The 20,173-nt window shown below is 47.9% G+C and overlaps 1 protein-coding gene across 1 annotated transcript in view; it reads left to right on the top strand.

The window, feature by feature from the left end:
- Positions 1 to 20,173, top strand: part of LOC143934988 (dynein axonemal heavy chain 9-like) — a 301,551-nt gene that overhangs the window by 184,793 nt on the left and 96,585 nt on the right. Inside the window, 3 exon segments of the mRNA XM_077458539.1 lie at positions 6,797 to 6,962; positions 15,517 to 15,619; positions 15,901 to 16,140. Of these exon segments, the coding sequence (XP_077314665.1) occupies positions 6,797 to 6,962; positions 15,517 to 15,619; positions 15,901 to 16,140 (509 nt within the window).

Genomic DNA, 20,173 nt, shown 5'->3' with positions numbered 1-20,173 from the left:
CGTCTCCCCTGCAGATGGTGTAAGTTTTTTGCCCACTTACATAGAACTAAAAGGTCTATCATTGTTATCAGAGGTGTATTTTATATGATGGAGACAGAAGATCAACCAAAATCCAGAAAAAACACACAATACAAATGTTATAAATGGAGCTACAATTCAGGGAGTAAAATAAGTATTTGATCCCCTTAGTAGTTGGTGGAGAAACCCTTGTTGGTGATCACAGAGGTCAGACGTTTCTTGTAGGTGGTGATGAGGTTTCCACATCTCAGGAGGGATTTTCTCCTCTCTTCTCTACAGATCTTCTCTAAATCCTTAAATTTTCTTGGCATCTCGAAGTTTCAGCTCCTCCATACATTTTCTATAGGATTAAGGTCTGGAGACTGGCTAGGCCACTCCATGACCCCAATGTGCTTCTTCTTGAGCCACTCCTTTGTTGCCTTGGCGGTATATTTGGGTCATTGTCATTCTGGAAGACCCATCAGTGACCCATCTCCAGTGTTCTGGATGAGGGAAGAAGGTTCTCCTCCAAGATCTTACAATACATGACCCCCGTCCATTGGCCCCTCAATGCGGCAAAATCAGTCTGTACCTTTATCAGATTCAGAGAAGGATCGGGGGAGAAAGTTCTGTGGTCAGATGGGGCCAAAATTCAGCTCTTTGGCATTAACGCGACTCATCATGTTCGGAGGAAGGAAAATGCTGACTATGACCCTAAGAACACCATCCCTACAGTCACACACGGAGGTGGGAACATGAACACCATCCCTACAGTCACACCTGGAGGGGGGAACATGAACACCATCCCTACAGTCACACACGGAGGTGGGAACATGAACACCATCCCTACAGTCACACCTGGAGGGGGGAACATGAACACCATCCCTACAGTCACACACGGAGGTGGGAACATGAACACCATCCCTACAGTCACACACAGAGGGGGGAGCATGAACACCATCCCTACAGTCACACACGGAGGTGGGAACATGAACACCATCCCTACAGTCACACACGGAGGGGGAACATGAACACCATCCCTACAGTCACACACGGAGGGGGGAGCATGAACACCATCCCTACAGTCACACACGGAGGTGGGAACATGAACACCATCCCAACAGTCACACACGGAGGGGGGAGCATGAACACCATCCCTACAGTCACATGGGAACATGAACACCATCCCTACAGTCACACACGGAGGGGGGAACATGAACACCATCCCTACAGTCACACACGGAGGGGGGAACATGAACACCATCCCTACAGTCACACACGGAGGGGGGAACATGAACACCATCCCTACAGTCACACACGGAGGGGGGAACATGAACACCATCCCTACAGTCACACACGGAGGGGGGAACATGAACACCATCCCTACAGTCACACACGGAGGGGGGAACATGAACACCATCCCTACAGTCACACACAGAGGTAGGAACATGAACACCATCCCTACAGTCACACACGGAGGGGGGAACATGAACACCATCCCTACAGTCACATGGGAACATGAACACCATCCCTACAGTCACACACGAAGGGAGGAACATGAACACCATCCCTACAGTCACACACGGAGGGGGGAACATGAACACCATCCCTACAGTCACACACGAAGGGAGGAACATGAACACCATCCCTACAGTCACACACGGAGGTGGGAACATGAACACCATCCCTACAGTCACACACGGAGGGGGGAGCATGAACACCATCCCTACAGTCACATGGGAACATGAACACCATCCCTACAGTCACACATGGAGGGGGGAACATGAACACCATCCCTACAGTCACACACGGAGGGGGGAACATGAACACCATCCCTACAGTCACACACGGAGGGGGGAGCATGAACACCATCCCTACAGTCACATGGGAACATGAACACCATCCCTACAGTCACACATGGAGGGGGGAACATGAACACCATCCCTACAGTCACACATCATCCCTCACCCAGAACACTGAAGATGGGTCACTGATGGGTCTTCCAGCATGACAATGACCCAAAACATACCACCAAGGCAACAAAGGAGTGGCTCAAGAAGAAGCACATTAAGGTCATGGAGTGGCCTAGCCAGTCTCCAGACCTTAATCCTATAGAAAATGTATGGAGGAGCTGAAACTTCGGGTTTCCAAGCGTCAGCCCAGAAACCTTCAGGATTTAGAGAAGATCTGTAGAGAAGAGAGGAGAAAATCCCTCCTGAGATGTGGAAACCTCATCACCACCTACAAGAAACGTCTGACCTCTGTGATCACCAACAAGGGTTTCTCCACCAACTACTAAGGGGATCAAATACTTATTTTACTCACTGAACTCCATTTATAACATTTGTATTGTGTGTTTTTTCTGGATTTTTGGTTGATCTTCTGTCTCCATCATATAAATTACACCTCTGATAAGAATGATAGACCCTTCATTTCTATGTAAGTGGGCAAAACCTACACAATCCTCAGGGGAGACGATCAGTATTTCCCCCCACTCTATGATGGGTTGAAGTGGCGGTAGGGGGTTATAATATGGCTAAACATTTTGGCACGTTGGGTGCCCCTCTTTGGACCCAGCTACCTATGAGACTTCAGTATCAATAGATTTACTGTGTGTGGAGGTTTTCCTTGATTTCGGCATATTGGTTCCAACGTTTTGCATTTGGGTATTTCCAGGCAGACCGCTAATCACACAGATGACACGCGTGCATCAGAAGGATTCACCTAAAAATCTGTATCTCTGTCTTCATTCACCTCATTCATTCTGTCTTCATTCAGCTCTCAGGAACACTCGGTATAGAAGTGTGCCTCCACCGCGGCCTCCTCCCGCTTTCAGCCGCCACTCCAGCCTTTCTGCTTACTCCGCACTCCTCCATGGCTCTCCGCTCATCTCTGGCTGTCTATTAGCGGTGATGTGTTTTATAGGTCACCGGGGCCGAGAATCTCCCACCGGAGAGCCGAGCAGAAGTTAACAGATAATCATCGGACCGAACTGACTTTACAAACAGCAACATTCGAAAAGCAACTCATCGGGGCAGAGCGTAGCGGGGCTTATAGGCGCACGGCAACAATTAATGCGTCCTCCTTCACCTCAGACTGCTTTTACCAAGTGCCACCTCCACTGGGCACCCCACGCTTGTGAATAGTGGACAGCTCTGCATCCTGGCACAAAATGTTTTTATTTGATCTACCTGATAATTGGCTCATGAGGGAGGTAGGCAGCAAGGGGAATGCAGGGGACTATTGCATCACATTCAGAAACAGGTTGGTAATGACATCAGGCGACCACTGAAGACATTCCCATTAACCGCTAGCGGTTTGGCCACCATTCTTGAAGGGTAGGCAGCAGGGGGGATGCAGAGGACTAGGGCATCTCCTTATGAAACAAGTTGGGGATGACATCAGGTGACCACCGAGGACATTCCGATGGCCTGTAACCAGTGGTGCTTCTTAAGATACTTAGGCCACCATCCTTGAAGAAGTGTAGATGGCAGGGAGAATGCAGGAGGCCATTGCATCTACCTCAGGAACAAGCTGGAAATGATATCTTGTGACCACTGAGGCCATTGCCATTGCCTGCCACCAGTGGTGCTTCTAAACATACATAGGGCGCCATCCTTGAAGAGGGGTAGGTGTCAGGGGGAATGTAAGGGGACCATTGCATCTACCTTGGGAACAAGGTTGGAATGACATCAGATGACCACTGAGAGCTTTCCCATTGCCTGCTACCAGTGGTGCTTCCAAATCTATATGGACCACCACCAGCTTTGAAGAGGGGTAGGTGCCAAGGGAGATGCAGGGGGGCATTGTATCTACCTCAGGAACAAGTTGGTAATGACATCAGATGACCAATGAGAGCATTCCCATTGCCTGCCACATGTGGTGCTTCTAAAGATACTTAGGCCACCATTCTTGAAGATCACACACACTCTTCTGTTTTTCTTTTTGACCAGCTGCCATCTCCTTCCTCCCTCTCAACACTGAGATACCCCCCCCCCAAGAAGAACATTGCTCAACTCTGCCCCTAAACTGACCACAAACCATGATATATTTCTCAAAATCAACTATTTTTGTGGACAATGGAGCGGGAACTCTCTCTGCCTATGGAGATCCCACGCCTCTAGCAGTCCTACATGTTGGGGAAATTCAAAACGATAGGAACGTTTTGGTGACCACTTCCTGCTTCATGCTTGGTCATAGCTAACCATCTTTGAACCAAGAGGAAAACTTTCCTTCCATTATGTACGTTATTTGTTCTGTTCCATGGAATCTGCATTATGCAGGCAGTGAGTGCGGACGCAGAATTTTTCAAGTTTTGGGGCCAATATAGAATGTAAGGTGAAGAAATCATTTATTGCATGATTTCTGCTCGTCTACGTGTCAAAATACCATCTGGATATCCATAAAGTTGGGGCTCTTTGTTAATCAAATGCCCCGCTGCATAAAAAGGGATCCAAAGAGTCGGTCAAGCAAGTCTGCAAATATAAAGTTTTCCTTTCTCTTCCTTTTCTAAGAGAACCGGAGTCCTCAACAGTCCTTCCAGTTTAAAGTTCCTTCCAGAAAGACCCAGCGGGCAGTGATGTCAAAGAAGACATACTCTTTAGCCAGGGCCAGATTAAGAGTATCAGGGGCCCGGCGCTGAGGATTTTGATGGGCCTTTTTATGGAAAATGTCACACTGAATGTGCAAGAGAACCCATGTGAATGAGCCCTTAATTCTTTTAAATTATTTATTACATTTTTAAATTATTTTCTTTATTTATTACCGTATTATTTATTGGAGTTTTTTTTTTATATTTTTTACATTTTCTTCGCAATACTTTTTTGGGAGAATGGAGCAGTGGAAGATGTCAGTACTGCATACACAGGGGGAGCCCAGAGCAGGGGGAAGCTAATGGACAGTCTTAGGTGATCAGTGGGGGGAGGGGGGGGCAATTACAAGCACCGATCTCCCTCTAGAGGGGGTGGAGTAGCTTTCAGCTGCTTCATGAAGAGTCTTAGCCCTTGTACACACGATCGGAGATTCCGTCGGAATGTTTCCTATCGGAGCGTTTTGTCCGATAATCCGACTGTGTGTGGTCTCCATCGGACTGTTTCCGTCGGAATATCCAACGGACCAAATTTTCCAACTTGCCGGTAAAATTTTCCGACAAAATGCTCCGATCGGACATACTCCGATCATGTGTAGCCTACTCCGACGGACAAAGTGCCACGCATGCTCAGATCAAATTCCTAGACCAAAGCTATTGGCTACTAGCCTGAATGTAGTCCCGTCGTAACGGAATAACGTCATGATGTCATGTACAATCTGATTTTCTGACAACTTAGTCCGACCGTGTGTGTGCAACATCACTTCCGGACCTCTTCCGGAATTACTCCGACGGATTTGGTTGTTGGAATCTCCGACCGTGTGTACAAGGGCATAGAGGGAGTGGTGATGGTGCTTGTGATTGCCCGCCACACCGATCACCCCCGACTTTCAGATTCCCCTTGCTGCAGGTGGTACAAGGAGCGTCTCATGCAGTGCAGTATCCAAATGGTCAGTCCGTCCCTGCTGGGCCTATATTAAGGTAGGGGCCTGGAGCTGCAGCTCCAATTGGCCCCAACGTTAATCTGGCCCTGTCTTTAGCTTGTATGGCTTGCTGATGAATGGCTGGGAAAAATATCGCCTATGAATTGTTGGCGTATAAAACTGTACTAAGCCATGTTCATTTTGACGTCAAACTTCGATTTCAGTCATAGCGCTTTGACTAAAATGCCATTTAAGTTTTAGTCATCTAAATTGTTTGTTTTAGTCGACCGAAATCTCCAGTACCGGTGTTAATTTTGTAGACGAAAATATTTTCATCGCCAAAATTAACTCCGCTAATAAATGCACAAAGTAAAGCCATAGAACGACATTTTTAGCAGCTTCACTACACCTGCTCTTCACCCGGATTTTTTTTTTTTTTTTTGTATAAATGCTTTCCTGACACCACCCAAAGTATGTGCTGTAAAGAAACCATACATCTATGCCAACAAATCTACCAAATGTGCAGCAACAAAACATTGCAAAGACATATCACTTAATGGATTTTTTGCAATTCTTTGTGTATATACTGTGTATATATATATATATATATATATATATATATATATATATTCATATTTATAAGCTACAAAAAAAAGTCGCAGTACAAACATTTATTGATAATTGGCTAAAGACGTTCTCAGTAGAGACCTCCTAAAGCAGAAGCTACGTGTCTCACTTCCATCACAAATCCCATATATAAGGATAGCGGGTAGAGCCATGCAAATCATTTCTTTATGCCCGTGGGCCAACTATACGCCCAGAACCCCACTGACTTGCAGCACAGATACCGCCTGGTATTAAGACGTTATTTCAACCAAACTGAATGCAGATGTTTAGGGCCCGTTGAGCATCATTAGTGCAATAAATGGAACCCTAGCCCTATGCAGAAGAGCTTGGTGCCCCACACGGGATGGCCCACTAGTTTGATTATATTTTATAAACTGCTGTAATTACTTATTCTCCTCCTTTATACTTCTGTAATCTCATTCACACCAGTTGAGCTTTCAAATCACCAGCCTCATAAACCCAAGTGAAGGTTTAGACGACACCCACTGCTTTTCATTGTTGGTAACTACAAATGCCCGCATGGCCTCAGCTCCCTGGTAGAGCATGCTGGAGATTTCAGTTCTTGAATGGGCAGAAATACTTAAGTCGTTGATGTTTTTTATTACTTGGTAGACTTCATCAGATGAGACTAAAAAATATTTCTTTATCTTTTCATCCTCAGCTGTTCTGGAGAAACCGTTGGAGAAGAAATCGGGAAGGAACTACGGTCCTCCTGGCACCAAGAGGCTCATCTACTTTATAGATGATATGAACATGCCAGAGGTGGATACGTATGGCACGGTGCAACCACACACACTCATCCGCCAACACATGGACTATGGTCACTGGTAGGGCTTGCTTACTCTGCTGTGCACTGTCCTTACACTGTGTGGCCAAACATTTGTGGACACCTCACCATTAGTGATGGACGAACTTCCGACGGGACGTTTCGCGAACGCGAAACGCGAACGGACACAAACGTTCGCGAAAACGACCGTTCGCCGCGGGCTCCATTGACTTCAATGGGAGGCGAATTTCGCAAACCTTTAGGTCGAATTTGCGGCCACGGGGTAATTATTAGGGGGTAGCACGTAGTCCCACCACCTGGACAATAGCATAATACATGTATGAGGTGAATTTGGGATCGATAACTACAAGCATTTTTTTTTTATTTGGGAAATTGTTCTGACAATTCAGGACTATGGAGCTAATGAAGGCAATGGAGGAGAGGGAAGGTCAGGGACCAGGGTAGGCAAACAAGAGGGTGCAGGAGATACAGAGCACTGACAGCAGCACCGTAATACAGAGCACTGACATCAGCACCGTGACATACAGCGCTGACAGCAGCTCCGTGACATACAGCGCTGACAGCAGCTCCGTGACATACAGCGCTGACAGCAGCTCCGTGACATACAGCGCTGACAGCAGCTCCGTGACATACAGCGCTGACAGCAGCTCCGTGACATACAGCGCTGACAGCAGCACCGTGACATACAGCGCTGACAGCAGCTCCGTGACATACAGCGCTGACAGCAGCTCCGTGACATACAGCGCTGACAGCAGCTCCGTGACATACAGCACTGACAGCAGCTCCGTGACATACAGCGCTGACAGCAGCTCCGTGACATACAGCGCTGACAGCAGCACCGTGACATACAGCGCTGACAGCAGCTCCGTGACATACAGCGCTGACAGCAGCTCCGTGACATACAGCGCTGACAGCAGCTCCGTGACATACAGCGCTGACAGCAGCTCCGTGACATACAGCGCTGACAGCAGCTCCGTGACATACAGCGCTGACAGCAGCTCCGTGACATACAGCGCTGACAGCAGCTCCGTGACATACAGCGCTGACAGCAGCTCCGTGACATACAGCGCTGACAGCAGCTCCGTGACATACAGCGCTGACAGCAGCACCGTAAGCAGCCCCAGGAGGAAGTCAGCACAGCACAGGGATGGTGTGATCCCCTCATAATAAGAACCCCCAGGAGGAAGTCAGCACAGCACAGGGATGGTGGGAGCCCCTCATAATAAGAACACCCAGGAGGAAGTCAGCACAGCACAGGGATGGTGGGAACCCCTCATAATAAGCAGCCCCAGTAGAAATATGACACCGCTCAACCTCTTCAAAGAGGAGGGTAGGGGCATATAGTACGGTGTGCTTTTTTGGGTCAGGGAAGTGAGCCAAATGAATTAAGAAGGTCTGTGTGCTTGATTCCAAAAATTGTTTATAGACATATACATGGTCTACTGATCACATGTGTTGAATTCCTCCGAGATCCATGCCTCATTCATTTTTAGAAATGTGAGGTAGTTAACACTGTGGTGAGCTAGGCGAGTACGCTTATCGGTCACAATCCCCCCTGCTGCGCTGAACGTCCTTTCGGACAGGACACTGGATGAGGGGCAAGCCAACAGTTCGATTGCAAATTGGGCAAGCTCTGGCCAGAGGTCAAGCCTGCCCACCCAGTAGTCTAGGGGTTCATCACTCCTCAGAGCGTCCACATCGGCCGTTAACCCAATGTAGTCGGACACCTGACGGTCTAGGCGTTCCCTGATGCTGGATCCGGATGACACCTGTCGATGGGTCGGCTGAAAGAATGACCTCATATCCGAAGTCACCAACACATCTTCAAACCGGCCTCTTCTTGCAGGCGCTGTTGGATTGGTACCCGCAAATCCTTCTCTGGGAGTGGGAATTGCTCCTCTGCCAGCGCACGCAAAAGCAGAATGCAGCATTTCTCGAAGCAAGGCCTGGAAGTGCTGCATTCTGACAGCCCTCTGCGACGGCGGTAACATTTCCGCCATTTTGTGTTTGTACCGGGGGTCTAAGTACGTTGCCACCCAGTACTGGTCCTTGACCCTCATGCTTTTTATACGGGGGTCCCTATTAAAACACTGGAGCATGAAGGCCCCCATTTGCACTAAAGTGGAAGCGGTGTGGTGGCCTGGCTCCTGCTCATCATCCAGGATAATGTCGTCCTCTTCATTCTCCTCTCCCCATCCTCGCACAACAGGGATCCCAGAAAGGTTTAAAGCATGCTCTTCTTGCTCCTGCTCATCCGCCCCGGCACCATCCTCCTCTGACTCCTCATCAGACTCCTGTTGTTGACTTGTCTCAGATAGAGTAGCCCCCCCTGGGAATTCATCCAGCATTGCGACTTCCTCATCTTCCCGCTCCTGCTCCTCCACAGCCTGATCAATGACACGACGCAATGCACGCTCCAGAAAGAAGGCATAAGGTACCATGTCACTGATGGCGCCATGGCTGCGACTGACCAGTTTGGTGATCTCCTCAAATGGCCGCAGAAGTCTGCATGTGTCGCGCATGAGCAGCCACTGGCGCGGTGAAAAAAAACCCAGCTCCCCAGAACCGTTTCTTTCGCAGAGTTCATACAGGTAGACGTTAACTGCACGTTTCTGCTGGAGCAGCCTATCAAGCATATAGAAGGTTGAGTTCCATCGCGTCGGGCAATCGCAAATAAGACGTCTGACCGGCAGATGGTGTCGCCGCTGAATGTCAGCAAGGCGAGCCATGGCCGTGTAAGATCTTCTGAAATGGGCCGAGATTTTCCTTGCCTGCCGCAAGATGTCCTGGACCCCAGGGTATTTGACAAGGAATCGCTGCACGACCAAGTTTAAGACGTGTGCCATGCACGGCACGTGCGTGATTTTGCCCTGTTTCAATGCGCTAAGCAGATTGGCACCGTTGTCACACACCACTTTACCAACTGTCAAATTGAGCGGTGTTAGCCACTCATCTGCCTGTGAACGCAAAGCTGAAAGGAGTGCCGGGCCAGTGTGGCTCTTTGCTTCCAGGCACAACAGACGCAGCACGGCATGGCAACGTCTCACCTGGCATGTGGAATAGGTTCTGGGGAGCTTGGGCGGTGCAGTGGAAGAGACGCTAGCAGCGGAAAAGGAGGAGGCAGCTGAGGAGGAGAGGGAGGAGGATGGAGTAGGAGGAGGAGAAGAAGAGTCAGGCCTGCATGCAATCCGTGGCGGTAAAACCAAATCTACACGGGTGCCACGGGTTACATGCTTGACGGCCGTCAGAAGGTTCACCCAGTGGGCAGTAAAACTGATATACCTTCCCTGCCCGTGTTTGCTAGACCACGTGTCTGTGGTCAGATGTATCTTGGCACCGACACTGTGTGCCAGAGATACATTCACTTGCCGCTGAACATGGCCATATAGCTCTGGGATGCCCTTCTCTGAGAAATACTTCCTTCCTGGGACCTTCCATTGTGGTGTTCCAATGGCCACAAATTTGCGAAAGGCCTCCGAGTCCACCAGTTTATATGGCAGTAGTTGGCGGGCTATGAGTTCTGACAAGCCAGCCGCCAACCGTTGGGCAAGAGGGTTATCCGGCGTCATCATTTTTTTACGCTCAAACATTAGGCCCACGGAAGCCTGCCTTTTTGCAGAAAAATGTGAGCTTGGCGTGATGGAAGGTGGAGTGGAGGACAATTGTGAGGAGAGAGGAGAAGGAGAAGTAGAAGACGAGGCTGGACGGTGAGAGCCTGCAGTGTGGCTTTGTGTGTTCCGTTGCTCCCACTGGGCTCGGTGATGGCTGCTCATGTGCCTTCTTAAGGCGGTCGTCCCTAGGTGAGTATTGGGCTTACCGCGACTAACGCGTTGACTGCAAAGATTGCAGATGGCAACGCTATTGTCAGCAGCGGACACGTTAAAAAAAGCCCACACTGCGGAGCCATGTGCCGGTGTCCTGGGAGCGCCAGATGTGACCGTACATGGTCGATGACTCGCTCCTGATACATTTGCAGTCTGCTTTGTCCCTGCTGTGCAATGTAAGTCATTGCTGCTTCTCCTCCCTATCTGCTGGTCCATATCTCCCTCTGAACTCCCCTCCTCTTCCTCTCTTGTGGGCACCCACGTGACATCACTAGACACGTCATCATCAACGTCACCTTCCCCACCGCTATAAGTAGAGATCTCGGAGTAGGCAGCAACACCGGGGACCAACCTCCTCCTTGGGCTGATCTGGGTACTGGCGTCAGACTGCTGAGTAGCGCTTGTTGCTACCTCCTCTTCCTGATCCAATACCAAGAGTGGCTGCGCATCAGAAATGTCCTCTTGATATGGATCGGAAAATAATTCCAGTGACTCAAGCGGAAGGTATGTGGTGGTGGTGGTGGTGGTCGTGTTGTTGGTGGTAGTGTCTTTGGGGGTGCACATAGCAGAGAGTGAAGAAGAGGGTGCAGATCGAGAGGATGAGGAGGGTGCAGAAGAGTAAGGCTGAGCGAGCCACTCAACCAAGTCTGGTGCATCCTTTAAAGTAATTGAACGCACCTTCTGCAACTTCCCACTTTGGCTCAAGCCTGTTGCTCCTGCCCTACCCCTACCACCCCTGCGGAAGGGCCTGCCTCTTCCTCTGCCTGTCATTTTTTAAATGACCCTGTGACAAAACTCTTAGTCCCTATACCGATGAAGGACTGCTGCAGTATAGGGCAGCGGTCAGCAGTGGTGCACGTCAACCCTATCTATTGTGGACCGATAGCGGTCCTTACAGAACAGCAGACTGTACCGCACTCAAGCCTATGTACCGTAGCACCCTATACCAAGTTACCAGTCCTTATAAGAACTTTTGTGGAACAAGCAGGTTGTGTGTTAGTGATTAGCAGACTGTACGTCAGTCCCTATACCGCTGAAGGACTGCTGCAGTATAGGTGAGCGGTCAGCAGTGGTGCACGTCAACCCTATCTATTGTGGACCTATAGCGGTCCTTACAGAACAGCAGACTGTACCGCACTCAAGCCTATGTACCGTAGCACCCTATACCAAGTTACCAGTCCTTATAAGAACTTTTGTGGACCAAGCAGGTTGTGTATTAGTGTTTAGCAGACTGTACGTCAGTCCCTATACCGCTGAAGGACTGCTGCAGTATAGGGCAGCGGTCAGCAGTGGTGCACGTCAACCCTATCTATTGTGGACCGATAGCGGTCCTTACAGAACAGCAGACTGTACCGCACTCAAGCCTATGTACCGTAGCACCCTATACCAAGTTACCAGTCCTTATAAGAACTTTTGTGGAACAAGCAGGTTGTGTGTTAGTGATTAGCAGACTGTACGTCAGTCCCTATACCGCTGAAGGACTGCTGCAGTATAGGGCAGCGGTCAGCAGTGGTGCACGTCAACCCTATCTATTGTGGACCGATAGCGGTCCTTACAGAACAGCAGACTGTACCGCACTCAAGCCTATGTACCGTAGCACCCTATACCAAGTTACCAGTCCTTATAAGAACTTTTGTGGAACAAGCAGGTTGTGTGTTAGTGATTAGCAGACTGTACGTCAGTCCCTATACCGCTGAAGGACTGCTGCAGTATAGGTGAGCGGTCAGCAGTGGTGCACGTCAACCCTATCTATTGTGGACCGATAGCGGTCCTTACAGAACAGCAGACTGTACCGCACTCAAGCCTATGTACCGTAGCACCCTATACCAAGTTACCAGTCCTTATAAGAACTTTTGTGGACCAAGCAGGTTGTGTATTAGTGTTTAGCAGACTGTACGTCAGTCCCTATACCGCTGAAGGACTGCTGCAGTATAGGGCAGCGGTCAGCAGTGGTGCACGTCAACCCTATCTATTGTGGACCGATAGCGGTCCTTACAGAACAGCAGACTGTACCGCACTCAAGCCTATGTACCGTAGCACCCTATACCAAGTTACCAGTCCTTATAAGAACTTTTGTGGAACAAGCAGGTTGTGTGTTAGTGATTAGCAGACTGTACGTCAGTCCCTATACCGCTGAAGGACTGCTGCAGTATAGGTGAGCGGTCAGCAGTGGTGCACGTCAACCCTATCTATTGTGGACCGATAGCGGTCCTTACAGAACAGCAGACTGTACCGCACTCAAGCCTATGTACCGTAGCACCCTATACCAAGTTACCAGTCCTTATAAGAACTTTTGTGGACCAAGCAGGTTGTGTATTAGTGTTTAGCAGACTGTACGTCAGTCCCTATACCGCTGAAGGACTGCTGCAGTATAGGGCAGCGGTCAGCAGTGGTGCACGTCAACCCTATCTATTGTGGACCGATAGCGGTCCTTACAGAACAGCAGACTGTACCGCACTCAAGCCTATGTACCGTAGCACCCTATACCAAGTTACCAGTCCTTATAAGAACTTTTGTGGAACAAGCAGGTTGTGTGTTAGTGATTAGCAGACTGTACGTCAGTCCCTATACCGCTGAAGGACTGCTGCAGTATAGGTGAGCGGTCAGCAGTGGTGCACGTCAACCCTATCTATTGTGGACCGATAGCGGTCCTTACAGAACAGCAGACTGTACCGCACTCAAGCCTATGTACCGTAGCACCCTATACCAAGTTACCAGTCCTTATAAGAACTTTTGTGGAACAAGTGAGTTGTGAATGTTTAGCAGACTGCAGCAGAAGGGCAGCAGTCAAGTATAATATCCTTTCTATATTTGGAAGAAAGAATATTATACATGTACAAGCCTATTACTGTACCACTGATACCAGTCCTGAAAAGAACCTTTGTGGAACTAATAATAACAGCAAGTCTTTAAAATTACCCTCACTGCCTGACAACACTGCTTCCTTCCTGTCCCTATACAAATTGGCAAAAAAAGAGAACGATTAGTGGTTACTGGAACAGCTCTTTTGTGGACCTTGATAGTAACAGCTAATGATGATGATGATGATGATGATGATGAAAGACTAATCTGGCTGTCCCTGTAGCATACACCGTCCTTTCCCTTTCTCTAAACTAACAAAAGACACTCAGGCTGCTGCAAGAATCAGCAGCACAGCAAACCTATCAACACCTAACACCTATACCAGTCCTGAAAAGAACTTTTGTGTACCAAATAGCTAGTGGTTTATCTCTCCCTACTCCACACAGGAACCTGTCCCTATCGTAACAGAAGAAAGAATGTAAAATGGCCACCGGATCGGGTGTATTTATAGGTTAGGGGGAATGTACAAGTGTCCATGTGCTGTCATGTCTCAATTGGCTGTCCTGTATCACATGATAAACGTGTCACCAAAGGTTAAAGTTCTTGTATACATTAAACACGTAAGTCCGCCGCGGCGAACGACGGAAAAAGGCGTTCGAACGTGCGGACCGCGAATGTCGGAAATTCGCCGCGAAACGACCGCCGGGCGAACCGTTCGGCCATCACTACTCACCATCACATTGATATGAGCTTGGTGAACATCCCATTTCAAAACCATGGCCATTAATATGTTTGATGAGAAGACTTGACAAACAGTCAGCCTTCTAATTCATCCAAAAGGTGTTTAATAGGGTTGAAGTCAGGGCTCTGTGCTGGCCACTTGAGTTCCTCTACGTCTAACTGGTCAAAACATGTTATCTGGAGCTTTTTGCACAGGGGCACAGTCATGCTGGAACAGGTATGAAGGGAAGACCTGAATCACCCTAAACCTTCTAATCCAACCCAACGATGTTTAGTAGGGTAAAAGTCAGGTACTGATGTTGGCTGAGAAGTTCTAGATCACCATCAGTGGTCCAACTCATCCTGCAGGCCACTTGAGTTCCTCTACTATGGGCAAACCATGTTATTTGGAGCTGGCTTTGGGCACAGGGGCACAGTCATGCTGAAACAGATATGATATTATATGGGAAAACCTGGCTCCCCATCGGAGTTTGAATTCTTCCCAAACAAGTTTAGTAAGGTTGTGATCAGGTACCTGCCAATGTTGGATGAGAAAACCCGACTCACAATCAGCATTCTAATTCATCCAAAAGTATTTATTAGGATTGAGGTCAGGGCTCTGTGCAGGACACTCTAGTTCAGTGTTGACAAACCTTGGCACTCCAGGTGTTTTGGAAATACATTTCCCATGATGCTCCTGCACTCTGCAGTGTAGTTGAGCATCATGGGAAAAGTAGTTCCCTAATCCTAATAAATACTTTTGGATGAATTAGAATGCTGATTTTCAGCTTTTCTCATCCAACATTGGTAGGTACCTGATCACAACCCTACTAAACTTGTTTGGGAAGAATTTAAACTCCAATGGGGAGCCAAGGTTCGCCATTACTGCTCTAGTTCCTCCACACCAAACTGGTCAAACCATGTCTTTATGGAGCTGGTTTTGTACACAGGGGACAGTCATGCTGGAAAAGAAAAGGGTCTTCACCAAAGTGTTACTACAAGGTTGGACAGGCACAGTTGTCTAAAATGTCTTTTGTATGATGTAGTAACAGGACCTTCACTGGGAACACCGGAACTCCATCATTTGAAGGGGTCTTGACCATATAGTGTATGTGCATTTAGGTTATTTATTGAGAGCTTTTGGTGCTTCTGCTACAGAATGGACAAGCCTTTGACTTGGCTACGCTGTCATTTACACAGATTTAAGCCCTCTCAGTAGAGATAAGCCTACTTTGCTTTGTTTTGAAGGTATGATCGTACCAAGCTGGCCATGAAAGAGATTATGAAAGTGCAGTATGTCTCTTGCATGAACCCCACCTCCGGCAGCTTCACCATCAACCCCCGTCTACAGGTGAGTGCCTCCACTAGATTCCCTCCTCACTGTGTAAATGTTTGTATGGCTGGAGTCCCACTTCAACATCATTATGCCAATTTGGTAATGCAAATTCTAGATTTTTTAGTCACATAATGACATTGAAACTCTCCAATGAGGACTCTCCAATGATGACTCTCCAATGATGACTCTCCAATGAGGACTCTCCAATGAGGACTCACATGGACAGCTGTACTGAAATGGATTTCCTGCTTTTGAATGTGTAAATACATTTATCTGTAAATGTTTTTTCTGCACAGAGACATTTCAGTGTGTTTGCCCTGTCCTTCCCTGGCATGGATGCCCTGTCCACCATCTACAGCACCATCCTGACTCAGCATCTTAAAGTGGGCAACTTCCCAGTCCCTCTGCAAAAGACCACCCAGCAACTCATCAACCTGGCCCTATCACTTCATCAGAAGATCACTTCCTCCTTCCTGCCCACCGCAATCAAATTCCACTACATCTTCAACCTGCGGGACCTCTCCAACATTTTCCAGGTAAGTAGTGATAACTGTTCCACCTTCCCCCATCTGTCAACTCCTGTTCATGTCCTTAAAGCCGAACTCCAGGATATTTGAAAATTCTCCCTTTAAAGCGCGGCTGCGCCCACACTGCAAGGAGTGGCTCCTCATTTAGGTTAAGGCGGAAAAGTAGATTTACTTACCCCATCCTCTGCTCCTGCAGGCCCCTCTGTCCTCCTAGATTAGTCCCTGCAGCCTTTCCTTCCCCAAGCGACAGCACTATAAGGTCTGACCTCTGACCTCTGACCTCATCAAACCTATTGAGGGCCCATAGCCCAGAATTAGGTGTGAGGATGCCAAGGACAGTCCACCACCAGAGCACGGGGGAGCGCCGCCTGCCATGGAGTGGAGGATCAGGTAAGTAAAATCTCTTTTGCCGTCCCCCTAGAATAAACAAAAAGTTAACTCCTGTAGTGCAGTCAAGGGAGAGTTTTCAGGTTTCCCAAAGTTCAGCTTTAATTGAACTTCTTTCTTTCTTTCTCCAGTCACTCTTTTCTCTCCTTATCTCCTCTCTCTCTTACTCCTTTTCTCTCTCTCTCTCTCTCTCTCTCTCTCTCTCTCTGTCGCTCCTTTTCTTTCTCTTTTTCTCATTTTTTTTCTTTCTCTCTCTCTCCCTCTCTCTCGCTCCTTTTTCTCTCTCTTTTCTCTCGGTCTCCTTTTTTCTTTCACTCTTAATCTCTCCCTCTTTCTCTCCCCTCTTTCTTGCATTCTCTCTCTCCTTCGCTCTCTCTCCTCTCTCTCTCTCCTTCTATTTCTCTTCCTCCTTTTTCTCTTTCTCTCTCTCTCTCACTCTCCTTTTCTCTCTCTGTCCTCTCTCTCTCCTCTTTCTTTCTCTCTCTCTCTCTCTCTCTCTCTCTCTCTCTCTCCTTTTCTCTCTCGCTCCTTTTCTCTCTCGCTCCTCCTCTCTCTCTTTCCTTTCTCTTGCTCTCTCTCTCTCTCTCTCCTACTCTCTCGCTCCTTCCCTCTCTCTTGCTCTCCCCCCCTCTCTTATATACGCTCTGTCCCTCTAACAGCTCTTTCTTCTCTTGGTTTCAAACAATAGTTTTCATATAAAGTATGCCGGTGTCGGTCTATCTGGTGAGTGTAGCCTTTACCTGCCAGTAGGACTTACAAAGATCAATAATCTCGGCTTTGATGAAGGGCGCCTTTGTTCATCAAACTGATGTGAAGTTCCGTACCGCTAGCTGCACTTAGAGGAGACACGTGACCGCCGGGAGCTGCCATTATAACATTGTCATTTCTGCTTTCTAAAAGCCAATTCACTGTGATGGAAGATTGTTGGGGGGGGGGGGGGGAGCCAAGCTGCATCCTCTGTCAAAAATCCCCCTTTCCCATCCAAAGTGGCGCCGCAGCCACTAAACATGATGTCCTCTGCATGCTGCCAGCTCCTGATTGGCCATTGGCAAGTGGCGCTCCACCAGCACATGTTGCGTTGGGTGATTGCTGCTTCACATTACAGGAGGGGAGGAAATGTTGAGAGAGACTCCTGATCCTGTGCCCTGCAGCTCCATGGGCTTTCCTGGGCAACGAGGCGGCTATTATAAAGCAGAGAGGAGGAAGGAGAGAAAAGAGAGCAGATGTCCGAAATGATTGTGACAGAGGCTCATCAGCCGTATGTGGTAGAGAATGTGAATAAGTTTGTGCTCCCCTGCAGGATTGGTGTCTGTTTGGCCGCAGACGGCCATTGCTGGTTCTACATGGTGGACATGTCAATGGTTGGCCCCGTTTTATTCAGGGTTATACCAGAACTTGTCACAGTCCCAAAGCTACCTTGTCCCATCCGGCGACGTGGTGACGTCTTTGATCCAGGGGCGCTTGTTTTTTTTTAGCATTTTGCGAGTTGTCAGTTTTATGCATATTCACATCTCACAATGCAGGGACACTCTCATCTCATTCTTCATTAGCAACGCTAATTGAGGCTCTGCTTTTAGCCGGTGCGGTAATGAGACAATTAGCATAGGCCTATTTGTAATGAAGGGAGCTGTCAACCTGTTTTGACAAGGAGAACCGTGTCAGGCCTTGCAGCCACCGCCAAGCTTCTGCGTGAGACATTATTACAGCAAGATAGCGCGATGGTGACGGCGGCCCCGAGACAGCTGATCGCAGATGGGGGGAGCAGACTGCAATCTGTTGGTAATCAGCTCTATAAGCAATGATGTGCAAACCCACTAAATCAACAACACGGCTCATCCCGAGACCAAAGAGACAACGCTCTACCGATTAATGTACAACCCTTCCTATCAATAATCTACAACCCTTCCTATCAATAATGTACAACCCTTCCTATCAATAATGTACAACCCTTCCTATCAATAATGTACAACCCTTCCTATCAATAATCTACAACCCTTCCTACCAATAATGTACAACCCTTCCTATCAATAATCTACAACCCTTCCTACCAATAATGTACAACCCTTCCTATCAATAATCTACAACCCTTCCTACCGATAATGTACAACCCTTCCTATCAATAATGTACAACCCTTCCTATCAATAATGTACAACAATTCCTACCGATAATGTACAACCCTTCCTATCAATAATGTACAACCCTTCCTACCAATAATGTACAACAATTCCTACCAATAATGTACAACCCTTCCTATCAATAATGGACAACCCTTCCTACCAATAATGTACAACCCTTCCTATCAATAATCTACAACCCTTCCTACCAATAATGTACAACCCTTCCTACCAATAATGGACAACCCTTCCTACCAATAATGGACAACCCTTCCTACCGATAATGGACAACCCTTCCTACCGATAATGGACAACCCTTCCTTCCAATAATGGACAACCCTTCCTATCAATAATGTACAACCCTTCCTACCAATAATGTACAACAATTCCTACCAATAATGTACAACCCTTCCTATCAATAATGGACAACCCTTCCTACCAATAATGTACAACCCTTCCTATCAATAATCTACAACCCTTCCTACCAATAATGTACAACCCTTCCTATCAATAATGGACAACCCTTCCTATCGATAATGGACAACCCTTCCTATCGATAATGGACAACCCTTCCTATCAATAATCTACAACCCTTCCTATCAATAATCTACAACCCTTCCTACCGATAATCTACAACCCTTCCTATCCATAATGGACAACCCTTCCTTCCAATAATGGACAACCCTTCCTACCAATAATGGACAACCCTTCCTACCAATAATGGACAACCCTTCCTACCGATAATGGACAACCCTTCCTACCGATAATGTACAACCCTTCCTACCGATAATGTACAACCCTTCCTACCGATAATGGACAACCCTTCCTACCGATAATGGACAACCCTTCCTACCGATAATGGACAAGCCTTCCTACCGATAATGGACAAGCCTTCCTACCGATAATGGACAAGCCTTCCTACCGATAATGGACAAGCCTTCCTACCGATAATGTACAACCCTTCCTACCGATAATGTACAACCCTTCCTACCGATAATGGACAACCCTTCCTACCGATAATGTACAACCCTTCCTACCAATAATGGACAACCCTTCCTACCGATAATGGACAAGCCTTCCTACCGATAATGTACAACCCTTCCTACCGATAATGGACAAGCCTTCCTACCGATAATGGACAAGCCTTCCTACCGATAATGGACAAGCCTTCCTACCGATAATGGACAAGCCTTCCTACCGATAATGGACAACCCTTCCTACCGATAATGGACAAGCCTTCCTACCGATAATGTACAACCCTTCCTACCGATAATGTACAACCCTTCCTACCGATAATGTACAACCCTTCCTACCGATAATGTACAACCCTTCCTACCGATAATGGACAACCCTTCCTACCGATAATGTACAACCCTTCCTACCGATAATGTACAACCCTTCCTTTGCCGGGTAATTGAGTGTCTGGACACACAGGGTTTGTTAACACAAAGGCAAGTTCCCTCAGTGGTTTTAAGGCTTGTTGTCAAGCCTGCGGCTCGGGGTCCACATGTGCTCTTTGTTCAGCCTTTGGGGCCCTGCA

The sequence above is a fragment of the Lithobates pipiens genome, unplaced genomic scaffold, assembly GCF_037356315.1.
Source record: "Lithobates pipiens isolate NorthernLeopardFrog02 unplaced genomic scaffold, aLitPip1_a1.2 Scaffold_28, whole genome shotgun sequence".
NCBI classification, from domain to species: Eukaryota; Metazoa; Chordata; class Amphibia; order Anura; family Ranidae; genus Lithobates; species Lithobates pipiens.
Note: the sequence above shows the minus strand (reverse complement) of the source record. Positions and strands in the feature narration are given on the sequence as shown.